This window comes from Juglans regia, chromosome 5, assembly GCF_001411555.2.
Source record: "Juglans regia cultivar Chandler chromosome 5, Walnut 2.0, whole genome shotgun sequence".
NCBI classification, from domain to species: Eukaryota; Viridiplantae; Streptophyta; class Magnoliopsida; order Fagales; family Juglandaceae; genus Juglans; species Juglans regia.
The window spans coordinates 14,288,719-14,307,827 of record NC_049905.1 but is presented as its reverse complement, the minus strand read 5'-3'; the positions used below and the strand labels follow the sequence as shown (position 1 = coordinate 14,307,827).

Below are 19,109 nucleotides of genomic sequence, written 5' to 3'. Positions count from 1 at the left end.
TAATATTGGCAATCTTATCTCTCTGCTCTCCTCTCTCTCTCTCTCCCCCTCAAGCCATGAAACCTTAGCCTTCTCTTTCAAGTTTTGCTGCTGTCTCTCGTCGTTGCCGCTTGCCGGACTTTCGATTGGTAAGTCTCTATTCTCTTTCTCACTTCGATAAGAGTTTCTTCTCTCTCTCACTTCGGTAAGTCTCTCTCTCTCTCTCTCTCTCTCTCTCTCTCTCTCTCTCTCTCTCTCTCTCGATCTATGAGCAATGTTTTTGAACAAAATCATATGTGAGTATAGAATATATGCAATTATTTTCCTAGATCTGCTCTATTTTGTTAAACATAGTTTTTTATTAGAGATCTGCTCTTTGTTTGCCCCAAAATGATAATTGCCATGCATTTGCCTACTCTTTGTTATAATCCCACCATTCACGTTACTTTCTTTTTTGTTGTTGGTTTTATTTTATTGCTCTATGCTTTATTATTGTTGATTTGTATAAAAATGTATTGTTTTGTTATGATCTGTCGGCATGTTCCACGCTAGTAGAAGCTCCTTATAGTCTGTACTCTGTAGCTCCAACCAAATCACTATTCTATGTTTTAGGGTAACAAGAGTTGGTCAAATTAAAACTTGGGGGAAGATTCAAGAAGACATGTAATTGGGAACAACTTGGAGAGTCGATCACTACGAGCAATATTTAGCTACTGTACTTATATTTCAAAGGTATGCTTTGTAGATTATCTTAAAGAATGGAGAAGCAGAGTATATTATAACAGAGTTTAGTAAAATGTTGTTATCTATATAATATCATGTCATGGCCATGTTATAGTTGATGTGAAGTGTAAGAAAGAGTAATGATACAAACAGATCCTAATATTTTCACAATCCGAGAAAGTGTTAACTGCATCCAATTTTCTAAAAGGAATTGTCAATATCACCACGAAGACTTTCATGATATCATTTAGGTAGTCTAGTTTCACCAAATAAATTTGTAGGACTTTGTAAACGATAAAATGTCTTCATAGTCATCCAATCTATTTGGCACATCATCAAAATCTGGAGATACTTGAAATTAATCTTGGCTTCTTTCTGTCCTTTTGACCCTCGTTTTAATCTTCTGCACACTTGCATCTCTAGGTCTTGAACATGAATCTATCATCTTTTATTTGACTGTTTTATGATATTATTAAATGTTGCATATTCCTTGTGTCACGACTCATCCATCTTATCATAATCATATAGACTGTATATTTTCTTAATAAATTATTTGTGATTGCCCAATAGAACAATATTACATTATACAACTTGGTAGATCATGTGAGGTTTGGATAAGTGACATTACATATTTGCATCTCTGCTGCATTCTTTCCCTTTCTGTTTGTTTTAAGTACTTCATATACTTATTATTGCCCTTGCATTCTTTCCCTCTCCACTCATTTTTTGTGGAAAATGTTCTTTGAGAAGCATGATGACTACAAGGTAGATGGAATGAAATATTTCTTTTGTTCCTGAACACTTTTTGACTTGAAACTTTTTGTTTTTTGCAGGATCTCTTTTAGTCCAATCACTTGAAGTTGTTATTTGATGTGAGATTAAATCATTGATGGACATGCTACTGATTTTGTAATACATATATTGTAATTTTGTATTTTGTATTGTAATGTATAAATAACAAATAATGCATGCAATATGTAGTGGAATGTATTGTGATACATGCATAGATGAATATAGGAATTTTTTTTTGTTTTTTTTTTTTAGTTTTATATGCATTTAGTGTTTTTAGAATAAAACGATAAAATAAAGGCTTATATATATATATAAAAAATTATGGTTTGAAATTTTTTTTTTGAAATTATGCGTTTCAACTTGATTTTCAACGCTTTTTATTTTGAAAATTTTTAAATAAATATAGGTTTTTACATAAAAGAATTATGCTTTCAAACATGGATTTTTCTTGAAAAATCTTTAATAAAATATAGGCTTTTATTGAAAAAAAATTATGTTTTTAATTTAATTAGATATGAACTTAAAAAAAAAAAAAACGGGTAAAATCCGGTACCCAGATTTTCTGGTATCTAAAACCCGGGTTCATCCCGGTACCAGACCGGGTTATAAACCGTGATAATCCGGGCTGGAACCCAACCAGGATTTGAAATCCGGGTTCTGGCCCGGGTATACTCAGATACCAGGTCTAAAACCCATATGAACAGTGCTAGTATGAGTTGTCTTCACCCGAAAACATAGTATTAAAACCGAGCTCCAGGTATGAAGAATTCTCTCTAATTTCTCTAAACTCAAGCACAAACTACTAAGGAGATATATTGACTTTAGTATCGGAGACTCCCTGGCCTCCACCAAGGCCCTCCATTCCTCGTGTTTTTTTAAGTGTGCAAGTGAAAGACTCAAGACCCGAATTACTGGAACTCGGCTCAAAAGCATACAAAACACAATGTTAACAATGTTCTAAAGATCTTGACTCTTGAAGTAGGTTCGCACCTGAATCGCCCATTCCGCATAAATATGTTTCTCAAGTAATTTAGGAGAAGCCGCAAAAAAGGCAGTCGTACGGTTTGTATATTACAATCTATCTCTAGAGGTGAGCATAAATATTGGAAGAAAATTAAAAAATGTCATACGGCGGCATGAAGAAGTAGATCTAAGAAGTGAACTACTTGCTGTCGTGAAGATGAGTTAGGGTAAGTGTGGTCATGGGCTGAGGACCGTGGGCTTCGTAATGGGCTGCTGAAGAAATAAGAGGAATGATGGACCTGAGAGATGTCGTGGGTCTCAGGCTAGACAGGATGGGCCAACTATATTAGTTACTTGTTTAGTTACATGCAGTATTGTAAGGGCCTTGAGTCCATATTAGAGTGAGGACTTATTAGTAATTCAATGCTTTCTAGTATATTAGCAGGCACAGTGTTCACGCCTGAGGAACTTGGAATATTATTCTGTTATTGTGTAGTGGAGGTGTTTTCCCTCGAGGAAAGCGTGGTTCTCTATTTTATAGCAAAAATACAGTTATTCCCATTTCATTACTCTCTCTACATACATCAATCTAGTACATTCTATTACAAGTGGTATCCCAGAGCCCATGTCCTGCTTTTGTGTTATCAATGGCAGAAGGCACCCATTTGAAGGATCTTCAGGAAGGCTTCACTTCCTTAAAGAAGTCTACCGAATCCCAACTAAGCACTTTTGGTGTGGAGCTCCTTGTAGTACGCAAGCAAATGGACACTATGATGCAACAGTTCTCTTCTTGGGCCTCAGATCTGAAAATGGGGAATGCAAAACAGGCAAACAACAATGGAGAAAACGGTGGATAGCAGATGGTAAATCATTCTAGTGAACTCTTACCAAGATCCGTGTGGCTGGATTTTCTCATATTTGATGGTGAGGACCCCCATGCTTGGCTATACAAGGTAAAATAGTTTTTTATCCTCCACAACACATTGCTTGAGAACCGTTTGAGATTAGTCTCAATTCACATGGCTGGTAAGGCTTTAATTTGGTTTCAAGGCCTTGATGAGTCTGGTTTGTCAGGTGAGTGGGAGGAGTTTGTCCATGCTCTCCTCATACATTTTGGCCCTTGTAGTTTGGAGGATCCTATGGAATAGCTCACTAGACTAAGGTAGGAGGGAACAGTGGAGGAATATAAGTCTGCATTTGAACTAATTGCTAATCGCCTTAGGCGTTTATCTTAAATGGATAACCTAAGTTGTTTTGTTAGTGGACTCAAGGATGACATTCGTTTGACGGTGAAAATGTTTAATCCTACAAGTTTAATTACAGCCTATCGTCTTGCCCGAATCCAAGAGGAAAGAGTAAGCCTACACAAAAATCCAAACACACACCCTCACTCCTTTCACTATATTGAACCAGCACACATCAAATACCAACCACCACAAACCCAACCCACGACAGAACCAAACCATTCCTTCAACAAAGTTATAGTACCTGTCCATAAAATCAGTGCAAACCAAATGAAAAGCAGAAGAGAAAAAGGCTTGTGTTATCATTGCGATTCTAAATGGCATCCTGGCCATCGTTGTAGTAGCCCAAAGTTGTATTTGATTGAGGAGGTGGTTGAAGAAAACGAGGAACCTTTAGAAGATACCAGACAACTTTTTGACCAGCACGAAAACAAAGAGTTGTGTAAAGGGGAGATGACCCTACACAAAACTCCTGAAATTTCACTACACGCCATCATTGGTTCTATGAACCCTAAGACTATGAGGGTGAAAGGCAAGATTGGGAATCAATGGGTGGTCATCCTTATTGATTCAAGAAGTACACATAACTTCCTGGATCCAGCAGTACGATCTAGGGTGCACATACCTCTAGTGAATGAGGATAAAATCAGGGTCAAGGTAGCGAATGGTGAGATGGTTAATAATGAAGGCAAAGTGACGGGAGTGAATGTTTCTGTTCAAGGCTCCTGTTTCTTGGTAGATATGTATGTTCTAGTGTTAGCTGGGTGTGATATGGTACTTGGTGTGCAATGGTTGCAAGGTTTAGGCCCAATATTATGGAATTTCAAAGAATTAACAATGCAATTTAAAGTCCAACAAGTTGCTATCCTGTTAAAAGGACTCACAGGTAACACGTGGATTGAAGAAGGACCCATCCACAAGTGTAGCCAAATGGAAAGCAAGGGAATTATTTTGCAATTCATTGAACATACAGCCAAACACCAACCCAACCAGATCCCACAATTACTCAACGACTATCCCAACATTTTTGCCACCCCAAAAGGCTTACCCCCAGCCCGTTCCCATGATCATGCCATCCTTTTACAGCCAGGAACCAACCCCATTTCTGCCAGGCCCTACCGATATCCTTATTTCCAATAAGACGAGATCGAAAAGATTGTTATGGAGTTGCTGGACTCTGGGGTTATTAGAGCCAGTCGAAGTCCTTATTCCTCACCGGTTTTGTTAGTAAGGAAGGCAGATGGGTTGTGGCATTTATGTGTCGATTATAGGGCACTAAACAGTGCCACTATTAAGGATAAATATCCTATACCAGTGGTGGAGGAGTTGCTGGATGAACTACATGGTGCTATGGTATTTTCAAAGCTGGATTTGAGGTCGGGCTACCATCAAATACGGATGAAGCCCAAGGATATCCCAAAGACGGCCTTCCGGACACATGAAGGGCATTATGAGTTTCTAGTTATGCCATTTGGCTTGACTAATGCTCCATCAACCTTCCAACGCTTAATGAATCAGGTTTTTAAACTGTATCTCAGAAAATTCATTTTAGTATTTTTTGATGATATTTTAGTTTATAGTCAAAATGCAACAGCTCATTTGAACCATTTAAAGATTACTTTTGATGCCTTGAGGCAGCACCAGTTATTTGCTAAAATGAGCAAATGTAGCTTTGGTTTAAATGAAGTGTCGTACTTGGGCCATCTCATTTCTGGCTAGGGTGTACGGGCTGACCCTGAAAAGCTGAAGGTAATGTTAGATTGGCCTACCCCACAATCAGTTAAAGACTTGAGAGGTTTTCTGGGCCTCACGGGGTATTATCAGAGGTTTATAAAAGGATATGGGGCTGTTGCTGCCAGGCTAACAGATTTGTTAAAGAAAGTAGGTTTTAAATGGACTAGTGAAGCACAAGTTGCCTTTGACAGCTTGAAGACTGCAGTGACCCAACCCCCTGTCTTGGCATTACCAACCTTTCATTCGCCTTTTGTAATTGAGTGTGATGCATCAGGGGAGGCTATTGGAGCTGTTTTGATGCAATCAGGAAAGCCAATAGCCTTTTTCAACAAGGCTTTGAAAGGTAGGGCTGTGAGTATGTCGACTTATGAAAAGGAACTTTTTGCACTAGTTTCAGCAGTGCAAAAGTGGCGCCCCTATCTGTTAGGCCAGGCTTTTGTTGTTAAACCTGATCATCAAAGCCTCAAATTTTTGTTGGAGCAGAGAGTAGGAATCACTATGCAACAAAAGTGGATTTCTAAACTATTGGGATATGATTTTGTGGTGGAATTCAAGAAAGGAAGAGAGAATGTTGTAGCAGATGCCTTGTCTAGGCAGAGGGAGGAAATTACAGCAACACTATTTGTGATATCCCTACCTAGTTGGGACTAGGTGGAAGAAATTAAGACTTTGTATGAGGGGGACCCTATTGTACAAGGGTTATGGAAGAAACATCAATCTGGTGATTTAAGCATCCCTTATACAGTGAAGAATGGATTGCTTTATATAAAAACCAAATCTATATTCCAGCAAATTAGGGCCTAATTCAAAAAATATTAGAGTTAATCCATAGCAGTCCTATGGGTGGACATATGGGGTTTCACAAAACCCTACATAGACTTAGGAGGGATTTCTATTGGCCTGGCCAGAAAGCTAATGTGAAGCCATTTCTACGGTAGTGTGATATATGCCAAGTGGTGAAGGTAGACAACTCCCTCCCCAGTGGGCTTTTACAACCCTTGCCCATTCCCTCTAAACCGTGGGCAGATAAAACGATGGATTTTGTTGAAGAGTTACCTAACTCTGGAAAATTTAATGCCTTTTGGGTGGTGGTGGACAGATTTACGAAATATGGCCATTTTGTTTCCATTTCTCATCCATACACAGCAAAGGTGGTGGCCCAACTTTTTATGAAGCACATGTTTAAGCTCCATGGAATGCCACAGTCAATAGTTTCAGACAGGGACCCCTCTTTCACAAGTCGGTTTTGGAAGGAATTATTCTCCTTACAGGGGGTTCAACTAGCCTTCAGCACTGCTTACCATCCACAAACAGATGGCCAAACAAAGGCAGTCAATAAATGGGTAGAAAACTATCTAAGGAGTTATGTGAGGGGACAGACCAAATGATTGGGCTCAATGGATTGAATTGGCATAGTGGTGTTATAATTCTAGTATGCATGCATCCATAAAAATAACCCCATTTGAAGCATTATATGGGTATTTTCCCCCTAAACTAAGCAATTATATTCCAGGTTCAGCAAAGTGGGAGGAAGTAAAAGTTACATTGCGGAACCATGAGCAACTGTGGAACCTGTTCAAACAGAAAATGGTTAAGGCCCGAGAAAGAATGCGGAAATACGCCAATAGCAAGAGGAAGGAACAAAGTTACCAGATCGGGGATTGGGTTTTCCTCAAATTACAACCCTATCGGCAGTCTTAAATCAGCCGGCGCCAAAGTCTTACACTTTCACCTCGCTATTACGGGCCATACCAAGTAGAACAAATGATCGGGGAGGTAGCCTATCATTTGAAGCTTCCAGCCGTAGCACAGATTCACAGTGTATTTCATGTTTCACAGCTCAAGCCTAAGCTCAGCCAAGGAGTGTTACCACTAACAACACTGCCACTGATAGACAGTAAAGGAGTTATCAAACCAGAACCAGAGGAAGTATTATAGAGGAGATTAAAGAAGGTCAAGAACCAACCTTTAGTGGAGATGTTGATCTGCTGGCAAGGACAAAAGGTAGAGGAGGCTTCGTGGGGGCTGCACCACCGTCTTTGTGAAGCTTTTCCCCACCTTGTGGGAAAGGTTTTTTGAAGGGAGAGAGAGTTGTCATACGAAGGCATGAAGAAGCAGATCTAAGAAGTGAACTACTTGCTGTCGTGAAGATGAGTTAGGGTAAGTGTGGTCATGGGCTGAGGACCATGGGCTTCGTAATGGGTTGCTGAAGAAATAAGAGGAATGATGGACCCGAGAGATGTCGTGGGTCTCGGGCTAGACAGGATGGGCCAACTATGTTAGTTACTTGTTTAGTTACATGCAGTATTGTAAGTGCCTTGAGTCCATATTAGAGTGAGGACTTATTAGTAATTCAATGCTTTCTAGTATATTAGCAGGCACAATGTTCACACCTGAGGAACTTGGAATATTATTCTATTATTGTGTAGTGGAGGTGCTTTCTCTTGAAGAAATCGTGGTTCTCTATTTTATAGCAGAAACAGAGTTATCCCCATTTCATTACTCTCTCTACATACATCAATCTAGTACATTCTATTACAAAAAATGATCATGTGTTCAAGAGCATAGAGAGACCGCAAATTTCATATAGAATAATTTTCAACATTGATTTTCTGAGTACATTAATTAATTACAGTCCTAAATTTATAAATAACTTGAAAGTGAAATCTAATACTAATATCAAAGACTTGAGAAAATATAGCATGCTTTTTCTTAAAAATTTATATCATTGATCAAATTAAAGGATAGAGAGATGATCAAGTAATTACTTGCGAGGCAGCAAGCTGGAAGACGGGATATTTTCCAAAACTATCGCTAGTAGCTGTAAGTCTCACTTGGTTGTTGTAGTCACTGGTACGTAGTACTCCCTGAAGATATGATGGTTGCACAACTAACGTGTGGTTACCAACTTAGCATGACGTGATCCAGCTAACGTGTGGTTGTTATAAATAATGTGCACTCTTTTTTGAAAAAAAAAGAGGTTGTTGCTATAGTCATCGGTAGTAGATGAACCCTATCCTGAAGAAATGAAGGCCGCACAGCTAACGTGTGGTTACCCATAACATCCCGTTCCATATATATACTTACTTATGTCAATGAACATGTGATCACATTAATGATATTTGACTTGTGACAATGAAGATGTGATGCATGTTTATGGTATTTATTACCTTTCATGATTTTGATTGATTGCCCATCTTTTAATTGTACGTACGTAATCGTTTGGAACGAGGCCAAATGGGCATCATATGCATGCATGCAGCTGAAACTGGAAGAAATCTTATTGGATCATGCAGTCTTCCTCACCAGCTGTAATATGCACTGGCAATAGTCTTGCATCTTATTGGAGCAAGTCGTCCTCTTTGCAATTAAATTAGATGAGACAGTGTAACAACCTCATTGACTAGTTGTCCATTGACGGCGAAACAAGCCCAAGACTATTCAATCTGGTTGTGTGCAACTGTAGCAACAAATATTATAAACCAAAATGCTAAACGCAACCGCGCCTTGTCCCCGTTGCGGCCTCGGCACCTACGTGGCACTAATGCTAAACGACGACGTTTGGATTAATTGTAATTCACTCTCTTCCCTTCCCCCACATAACTTCGGGTTCTCTTTCGGTTCTCTTCCCTTCCCCCGCAAAGCTCCATCCCTCTCTTCCCTTCCCCCCTAATCCCAGACCCTCTCTTCTTCCCCCACGCACGAACCCTAACCCATAGCACCGAATCCCTTCCGTTTCGCACGAACCCTAACCCTAATCTACCCTTCCCCCGCATCCCATCCCTCTCTTCTTCCCCCACATACGAACCCTAACCCAGAGCCCGCATCCCTCTGTTCTTCACGAACCCTAACCCTAATCTACCCTTCCCCCGCATCCCATCACTCTCTTCTTCCCCCACGCACGAACCCTAACCCAGAGCCCGCATCCCTCTGTTTCGCACGAACCCAAACCCTAATCTACCTGTCCTCTTCAGCCTTGATATCCATAAACCCACACGAACTCGCGAACCGAAATGGATTCTCCACGACCTCGCAAAGCTCCATCCTCGTCGTCCTCCCTCTCCCCCGAACCTCCATCCCCGTCGTCTTTCACCCCTGAGGTCGCGACTGGACACGGTCCTCCCTCTGCTCGATTGACCTCCCAGGTTTTATTTGGATTTTTGCTTTTACTTTAATGAATCAAATTTGTGCTTGTGATTTTCACATTTTCTTTGATTTGGATTCCGTTTATTTATATAGTTTGCAATTTGAATTTTTTGCTTTTATATTTATCTTTGTACCTTACATTTGAATTAAATGGGGCAGTTTGCAATATATTTTTTGCAGTGCAAGAGATAACTACGAGGAGAAACAATGTACGAACGAAAATGTCATTTGAATGCTAAGAAATGTATTTGGGTGTGTGGTGTTGGAGAAACAAGGCCTAAGAGTAGAATTACTCTACTGTGATAAGGGATCCATTTTCCAACAATTGCTTTCTTCTGTTTGTCGGTGATTCCATTGTGTGGCCACTTACCCCTTGTTCTTCTCATTCTTAATTGGCCCTACTTTGCAACTAAATATTAAGATTGCACACTTTTTGTTAATTTTCTTAGTGATTTTTATTTTATTTAGGGTGTTTTAGTACTATATAAAGCTTAATGGGGAGATTGAATTCTAATGTAACAATGTTGGGTTCAACCTTTTCTACTGTCTCTTTTGAGTTGCTGGCTGTTTTGAGGGAGTGGTCAATGCGTATGATATGGGGTTGGTTGACTTCATCCTTGGAATCTGTTTGTTGGAATTGAGAAAAATAATTAGGAACCATATGGGAAACTTCCTCCTTTGAAATTCTGTTCTCGAGACCAAGGTGAGCTTTTTACATTACTAGTTAGAAGGGGAGATTTTATTTTATTTATATATATATATTTATATTCAAACGTCTTTTATGGTTTAAAAAGAAATAGATACAAAACTTTATTCCCACGCTTCCACGTCATAAGGACATACTAATTTGAGATTGGGACTGAACCCAATCATCCATTCTATGCAATCAGTGTATCTACCTGGTTGGTGACTTCCATGATTGTCTTAATTATAGGGTCCTTGGTATTTGGTGTTTCGTTTTAAAGGAGGACTGTGACAAACTTTAGAAATCATGGAACCAACAATATCATTCAAGATTGTTTCACCTTTTTCTCAATTAAAGAAAAACTACTATAAAAACATAACAAAGTTATAGGAAAGTTCAAACAGGGTTCGTTCAGATGAGATGTTGCCTTTGGTCTATACTAGATAGGTACTCAAAATTAAGCTTCTCTGACTACATATTTTTTCAGAGGATTTGCTAAAAGTGCTCAGATCCTGCTACTTCGTGTACATTATGTACAAACATGATGGATCTTCATTATGCTGGCAAAAATATGTGCTGTATGGTTTTGATTTTGCTGATGACTTGCTCAATGCCTACCTACAATGTTGGTCATTTTTCATTTTTGATATAATTCATATTCTCTCCCCCTTATCAATCATAAATGCATGTGTGTAAGGGAAAATAGTTAACTGCAATTAAGGATTTCCTGTTAAATCTAACACCAAAATAATTAAACACTCATAGCATACTTATACAACTTGAATGATGGCTAGTAGTTACTTAATTAAAACTTCCTGCTATTCAATTTTATTCCCTCAATATAAAATTGTTATTCAATTGTTTTATGGGATTCATCTTAGAATGTCATCATCACCTTTATCAATATCTTCTTCATCTTTTCCCAAACGTACTTTGGGAAAACCATTATGCTTTTGCGAGCTCGAAGCCACATTGAAATGGTCAACTACTGCAAAAAATCCTAGACGGCCCTTCTTAGGGTGTTCAAAGTACAATACCCAGGTAACTACATTATTTGTTGCCTGAAACATTTTTTATATATATATAAATTTCATATATAGTACAATTCATTCATTTCTAATACAATACAATATATGCATGAAATGAGCAAGGCTTACCATAGTGTAAGTTTTTCAAGTGGTTGGATGGTAATGAAGTGATTGAGCTACAAGTTGAAGAAAAAATGAATGAACTGTTAAAGAAAGAGAAAGAGGTGGAGAAGATACTCGAGCTTCTTGAAAAGTGGGAGATTGAGCTGCGTAAGATAGTGAATCGCCTCGAGAGGGTGCAGATGGTACTATCCAATAAAAGCGACGAGGTTATGCAAAAGGAGTTGGTGCTTAATGCACAAGAAGCTAAAATAAGGCGTGTAGGCACGCTACTTCGGATTTATTGTTGTTTTGCATTTGTACATGTATTTTACCTAGTGTTATATAAGTAATTTGGGATTGTTGTTAGTTCTATGTTTAGGTATTGGACTTATACATTTGTTTTAAATTTGTATTGGACTTGTACATTTGTTTTCAGTTTGTATTGGACTTAAGTTTATCTTTGCTAGAGAAACGGTTTATGGTTGCTAGAGAATGGTTGTGAAACAGAAACAGATTGCAGAGACTGGTTGGAATTTTTGTTAGTGAAAGTGAATCAATAAAAGTGTTTAAAATGAGTTCATTACAAGCACTTTAGTTTAAAATTACCGTACACAGGAGACCCCATCCCCAAATATGTTTGCTACTGAAACTGCGACACATATTTAATCGGCAACTTTGATTGACGATAGTACTAAGTTCTAAAGGATGATCGTACTATTATATGCATTAGGCAGGGGTCTTCTTGCTGCCTATCATAGGCATTAGAACAAAAGAAATCGAAACATGACAATGCTAAACTAAAACAATTACTACTTTAAGATATTTTGGAAATAACTTGCTGCTAATTTGAATTCTTCTCCAAATATCTTGACATGACAAATGGCTCAACTAAGTGGCCTATGATGACATTTAAGCAACTGCTCTTCAGCCACAGAGAACTACTCTCTTATACACGTTTGATTTGGAAAGAAAAATGGGCTCCAACATTAACAAACAATCCACAACTGAAGCTACTAATTTGTCAAATCCACCCATTACAACAAAATCTCTAATTTATATCCACAACTAAATATATCCAATCCACAACTAATTTATCAAATCCAACCATTACAACAAAGTCCCTACCTCAAATACACAAAATATATCCAATCCACAACTAATTTATCAAATCCAACCATTACAACAAAGTCCCTCCCTCAAATACACAAAATATATCCAATCCACAACTAATTTATCAAATCCAACCATTACAACAAAGTCTCTACCTCAAATACACAAAATATATCCAATCCACAACTAATTTATCAAACCCAACCATTACAACAAAGTCCCGAAGCTCAAATACCTTCAATAACTAAAAGAACCCATGCAATACATTCAATAGACAAAAAGTTTATCCTAGAACCCATCATTGCAACGGTTGTGATCCATCTAATCCAAATTGCATCTGTAAAGAATAAACAACAAAATATATTATTCAAGTAATATATATTAGTATATTACTTTAAAAAAAAAACTATGAACCACTTACGCTTTCTTGACTCTGCATCACTATTTCTCAAGATTCGGTTCCAATAACGTCTACAGCCACGCTTTCTCTTTCTGGAACAGCCTACTAGAAATCAAACGTAAATATATAGCCTAATAATGGAAATTAGTAATAGGTTTATATATAAACTGGAGCGAATATACCATCTCAGAAGAGCCAAATAAATTCCTGCATACTTCTACGATCGGTGTATCTCCTCTATCCACGACTTGGGTATGTCCTCCATCCCGCTAATGATTGATTTAATAAAAAAAAATTAAAATTAAATAATTTTCTTCGTCAACAAAATATATATAAAAAGCGGATATTAAAATATTATCACCTCTTTACGCTTCCCCTTTGCTGGTGCTTTCTTAGTCTTTGCTTTAGCTTTCCGCATGTCTATCTCCATCCTGGATGCTCTCCTTAGAGATGGAGGTCTGCCTTTACCTCGCACAACACGCGGACTACGTACTTCCCTAGAACCATCGACCGTAGTGTCCTTTGCCGTACTATCAACATTGGAACCAATTTGAGTCATGGATGGGGGTCCTTGATTGGCACGATACAAATCAATCATTGCATATAACTTAGTTCTCGCATCCTCAGTATGATCTTTCGAACCCGCTGCGTGAGTAATCATCTGGTAACAGATATTTAAAAGAGTTGAATATCTATTAGCATCTGCCCGCTATTCCCCTCCATCGTAGCTGCTGTGGATTAATGTGTATCGCCTTTTAATATCCTTCCTCCATCAATCTAAAATGTAGATTTCTGACAAAAATTTAATATCGTTACACCTGAATACGGCCAAAATATGTCGACAGAATATCCCCCTCATCTCAAGTAATCCACAAGAGCACTTTGCAACTGCATCTTTGTCACTAAAGTCCACAAAATGGGTAACCAGCTTAGTGAACTCTTCTAAACAAACTTCATCCTCTACCATATATGTTTTTACTGCACCATCACTTTTATGTAACTTTGGATTCAAGTCAATGATGCCGTTGACTTGCTGCTGAACTTCCTTAAATTTAGCATTTGTGTACAACTCTTGAAACCTCTTTTTAATCAGAGATCTAGATATGCAGGGGATTGTGGCATTAAATGACTGGAAGTTCGCAAGATTTTCATTCTCAATCTTTTTTTTCAACGCATTATCAAATTGGTCTACAAACTCCTTCAAGTTTGTCCTAGCATGAACATAACCATCAAAAAATGCATTTATGCTCTCGCTTCGCTGCGTTGTACTCATTCCAGCCCAAAAACACTCCTTCAGAAATGCCGGTACCCAATGGTCACGCTCAACATATAAGCTTTGCAACCACGCATTCTCATGTAAGTTGTATGTGTTAATCAACTGATCCCAACATTTCTCAAACTCATCAACAAGTTGGGTGTCATAGACACATTTCATCAATGCATTTTTCATCCCAGTTTTGTACGAACTATATGAGCAAAGCTTCTCGGGGACTTTCTTTAGTATATGCCAAAGACAAAATCTATGTCGGGCTTTTGGGAAAACAATTGCGATCGCATTTTTCATCGCTCTATCCTGATCAGTGATAATAGCCTTCGGAGCGATACCATCCATGCATTGCAACCATGTCTCGAATAACCACACAAAGGTCTCGGTATCCTCACTGGAAATCAGGCCTGCCCCCAACAAAATTGACTGTCCATGGTGGTTTACACCAACAAATGGTGCAAAGGGCATCCCATATCGATTCGTTAGGTATGTGGTGTCGAATGTGACCACGTCACCAAAATCTTGGTACGCTGCTCTACTATGGGGGTCTGCCCAGAAGACGTTCTTTAACCTCCCCTCATCATCTATATCCATCATATAAAAGAACCCAGGATTTTTGTACTGCATCCGTAAAAAGTAATCTCGCAGCGCTCCAGCACCACCTGCTCCAAGTCGTAAATGTCTGGCCTTGTCAATATAATTACGACAATCCTTTTCCAAAAATAGGAGGTTCTCGAATCCACCCGCGCCAACAACAAGAGATCTGTAACTCTTATTCGTTCGGATGCCAGCCAAATCATTTGTATCGAGGACCCTTTTTACGGCATCACTAACTTCTCTATTACATCGGAAGAAACGGGATTTCTTTGGACTGAGGCCGTGATTATGGATTATGTACTGTCGTCAACCGAAGCACACCATCTTGCCTTAAGGCATTAATCTTTGCCTTACATTCAGTTTTCCCTGTCGGACGTGGGTTGGCAACATTCAACGTCCTATTCTGCGCCTTCCCACTGCGAGCACAAGTAAGGGTGACCCATCTAACTGACTCATCTTCTCCCCTCTCGGTCCACTTCGTCATCACCCCAAACCTGCTCCTTTTACCATATTCCTTATAATAACTTAATAAATCTTCAAAGGAATTAAACTCCATTCCTGATTTTGGCTCCTCAATTGTATCATCATGCTCCACTTGGACATTCTGAGATTTCTCAGCACTGCCATCACCAGGTTCCATAGGACTTGGTCTATCCTCAGTACATTCTTCAACTTGTGGACTTGTACATGGCACTTCAGTTTCCCCACCATCAGGTTTATTATCCTCTGAACCAACTATTCTGCTTGTGGCGGAGCTTGTATTGCTGATAGGAGTCGGAGGTTCGATGATATGATGAAATGGGTAACCAGCATTCTGCAATAAACACAAAAAGTCCGCAATTAAACTCCTACAAAGAAGCCAACTTATTAAGAATAAATCATCATCAGTTATCACCACCTGTATGTTGATTGGATATTGGTTGCCAACCGGATATGGTAGAAAAGTCGGTGACCACGTAGGCACTGGTCCAAAGTAACCAGGCATGTAATTTGGGATGTTTGGACTAGTTGATGGTATGGCCTAACATGTTATTAGATAAAGTTATTGATGTATTTTGAAAATAAATATCGAATAAAAAATACCAATATTATTGATATATTAAATCATATTATACACATACCTCGGATGGGGGATTTGAGTTAGATAATGTCTGCGTAGTTGGCTGTTCTTTCCCGTTTCCCATTCTGAAAATATTAACTATTGAATTGTAAAATGTAAATATTAACTATTTACAAATCAACATGACAATAGGGAATTGATATTGTGAGTATTGAAAACATGACAACATTGCAATATATTAACATAATAATCCAACTGCGTTGTTCTTAAATATTACAATATTGATAAAGAGTCTAAACCTATTGCAAAATGCAGGGTACTTGATGTTCTTCGACTTCATCTTATTGCAAAATGCAGGGTAATTGATGTTCATCTTATTGCATAATGCAGGTGCTTCATCAATGATAGGCCTTTGTGCCTCAACTAGATCATGTTCATCAATGTAGGTGCTTCACAGTCCAAAGTTTTTTTGCTTGCATTTAGAGACGAAAGGAATTGGAAAAAGAAGAAAGAAAGAAAGAAAGATAGATATATAGATTGAAAGAACGAAGAGTCAATCCAAAAACCAGTTAACATTTGTTGAAAAAGCATGTTCTGGACCAAAAAGAAGAGCTAGAATGTGCTATCTAGATTACTGAGATTAAGTGTACTTGCCTACATCCCATGAGCAATGCCCATTCTTAGTAACCTGGGAAATTGTGGGGATGGTGGGGTCATTAGAGACTTGGGGGTGTTTCATAGCATGCTTTGCTGCCAGTTATGCCGAGGAAACAAATTCCTTGGCTGAAGGTTTAGCAGTTTTAAATGGCCTAGAGTTGTGCAGGAAACTTGGGAGTAGAGTGCAGCTGATCATTGGCCACTTACCAAAGTCTTATAACAGGTTATAGATTGGTTATGGACCTTCGTAGCAGAGGAGCATTTCTCTTTAAATTATTATACGACTTTATAGTGTATAAAAAAGTTTATTAATAAAATCTATTTAGAAGCTTTATCTTATACACATCCAGCGTGGAAGATTTCTATACCAACTATGCTAAAAGCTTGTTAGTGTTTTAACTTTTTTAAAGTTATAATGAGTCCAATTACATTATTTGAGCCAGAGATGATTAGAAAAAGGGAATGCCTGTGGACGGCCTGTAGTTCTTGAGTTTGTTGGAGACTTCGTAAGGAGGGAAAAAGTGGGGGAAAAGGGGAAAATTTCCAAAGACAATAATCGTATTGCTGCTTATTCTTATTTATTTATTTATAATTTTTTTTGTAAGGCTGGGCTTTTTACTATTGGCCCGGTAGTAACATTTCATCTATTCTTTCTCTCTGTATGGCCATAATTTATGGTTTGTTGCTCAACGTCCTCTATGAACGTTAGGTGAGGGTTGTGATCTTGTGGTTGAATTGCTGAGACTTTCCATGACTGTTTCCCTACATGCAGGAAGAGGTTTCCATGTGGGTCAAGAAAGGGAGACGGAGAAGAGATCAGAAGTAGAGGGAGGAGAGCAAAAGGTCGAGGGGAAAATGCATGGGAGGGTATAAAAGGGAAATATGAGACGTTAAAGAACACAAATGCCTAATAAAACCTTGAATTAATTCCAAGTATGATTCGGAAACATTGCTTAGTGCTTTGTCCTTGCACAAGATGCTAGAATTAATGCACTTCCTCTTAGATTGGTAATCAATATTGATTCCTACTAACAAGTTGGTTTAACTTCTCTTATAAAACAAATCCTATAATATCAAGTGTGTGTTCTAGACCAACTTATAAATATAACTTTTAAATTAATTACATACACGCAGCAATTACAAGTAATCTAACCTTTTGACTGGTAGCAACTCCTTGTATGTACTATTACTTATTTGATTTTTCATTCGCCAAACAACCATGCAGGTATTCGTCCTGGCCGAACAAATAAAAACTAACTCCATCTTCATGTCTCCTAGTTAGAGATCATAGTATTAAATCAAGAATTTGATTTGATTATTATCCTAATTTTATTTTCATAATTATCAAATGATCAAGAAGTTTAATTTTTATAATTATCATAATATTTATCTTATCTCATATGTATGTAATTGTTATATAAATAGGAACCAATCTTTTGTATTCGACCAAAATTAAGAATAGTAAAGATGTAACCCTCAAAGTCTCTCTACCTCACTTTCTTCACGTCTTTCAATTTCTTTTATATTTTGTAATTTAATTCTTTCATTACTTATAAATGAGAAAGTGAAATACATGACTACAACAGATTGTGTTTTTTGAGACAAATAAATTTGTCTCAAAAAACATAATTTTCGTCCCAAATTAGAATTGGAGATGAAAAAATTTCGTCTCAAATTTGTCTCGGAAGGACCGTCTCAAAAAGTTTTTGGAGACGAAAATAAAATTTTGTCTCAAAAAATCATTTTTAGAAACAAAATTGGGCGGATCCAGTCGAAACCGTTCGAATAGATAATTTTTTTTGAGACGACCTGATTTCGTCTTAATATATTGTTCGAATGAAATATTTATCCGTCCGAACGGAGACGTCCATTTGAACAATATGAAATACTCATTCGAATTAATGTCCATATTTGATTATGTTCGAACGAACTGGGTGTTCGAACAGATTTTATACGTTCGAACTAATAAATTTTTCAAATGACTTATGTTCGAATAAAACTTATGTCTGATCGAACAGAAATTTTATTTTCAGTATATTCGTTTGAACGGGGTTTTGCACATAAATGTTGTTCGAACAAATAATTTATTGTTCAAACGTCCGTATATCTCATTTGTCGTTCGAATGGGTTAGTTTTTGTTTGAATGAGTCTGTTTTTGCTCGAAGTTGTTAATGGTAATTTACCATTCGAATTGTATTAATCATACAGATCACAATTTAATTAAAAATACCATACTAATATTACACGTTGTAATTCAAACATCAATTGTTCAAAGTAGTGCAAACTTTATAATATAAATGCAATTAAAGAAAAGATAAATTTGAAGACTTGGTGGTGGCATAGAGTTTTGGGACATCATTGATTGGAATTGTTCAAACAGTTTTTGGTTATTCAACTGCAACCTCTCTTCTAATCTCGCCTCCAAATCCATTGCTTGATCTAATCGGGCTAGCAACTCTTTTTTCTTGGACCTCAATCGTTCTATCTCAAGTGCTGCTTCCTCTAATTCTTTAGTCTTGTCGTCATTCGATTTTGATGCTAAACCCCTCAAATATCCAGAACGTGATCCAAGAACTTGAAAAAGGATCTGAGCACGTTGACAGATGATGCATCAGATGGATC

General features: G+C 37.8%; 1 protein-coding gene and 1 long non-coding RNA gene across 2 annotated transcripts; one reads left to right on the top strand and one right to left on the bottom strand.

Moving 5' to 3' along the window:
- The first annotated feature begins 9,056 nt into the window (after window positions 1–9,056).
- LOC109021220 lies at window positions 9,057–11,884 on the top strand. Its single transcript, XR_001999242.2, has 3 exons — window positions 9,057–9,580; window positions 9,762–11,307; window positions 11,418–11,884. It is a non-coding gene; the product is annotated as an uncharacterized LOC109021220 (long non-coding RNA).
- Window positions 11,885–12,954: 1,070 nt separating this feature from the next.
- Window positions 12,955–15,954, bottom strand: LOC108982703 (protein FAR1-RELATED SEQUENCE 5-like). Its single transcript, XM_018954141.2, has 7 exons — window positions 15,892–15,954; window positions 15,699–15,791; window positions 15,100–15,584; window positions 14,216–15,011; window positions 13,733–14,065; window positions 13,268–13,567; window positions 12,955–13,008 (listed from the first exon to the last, which is right to left on the bottom strand). Exons 1-7 carry the CDS (start codon window positions 15,952–15,954, stop codon window positions 12,955–12,957), a joined length of 2,124 nt encoding a protein of 707 aa, XP_018809686.2.
- Window positions 15,955–19,109: the final 3,155 nt, after the last annotated feature.

Excerpts from the sequence above, each read along its gene's own strand:
- LOC108982703 (XM_018954141.2), bottom strand. The coding sequence starts at position 15,954 with ATGGGAAACGGGAAAGAACAGCCAACTACGCAGACATTATCTAACTCA. Across the intron at positions 15,792-15,891 it reads ACTCAAATCCCCCATCCGAG|GCCATACCATCAACTAGTCC; the intron begins GTATGTGTATAA and ends ATAACATGTTAG. Across the intron at positions 14,066-14,215 it reads ATGTTGAGCGTGACCATTGG|ATTGAGAATGAAAATCTTGC; the intron begins GTACCGGCATTT and ends TTGAAAAAAAAG.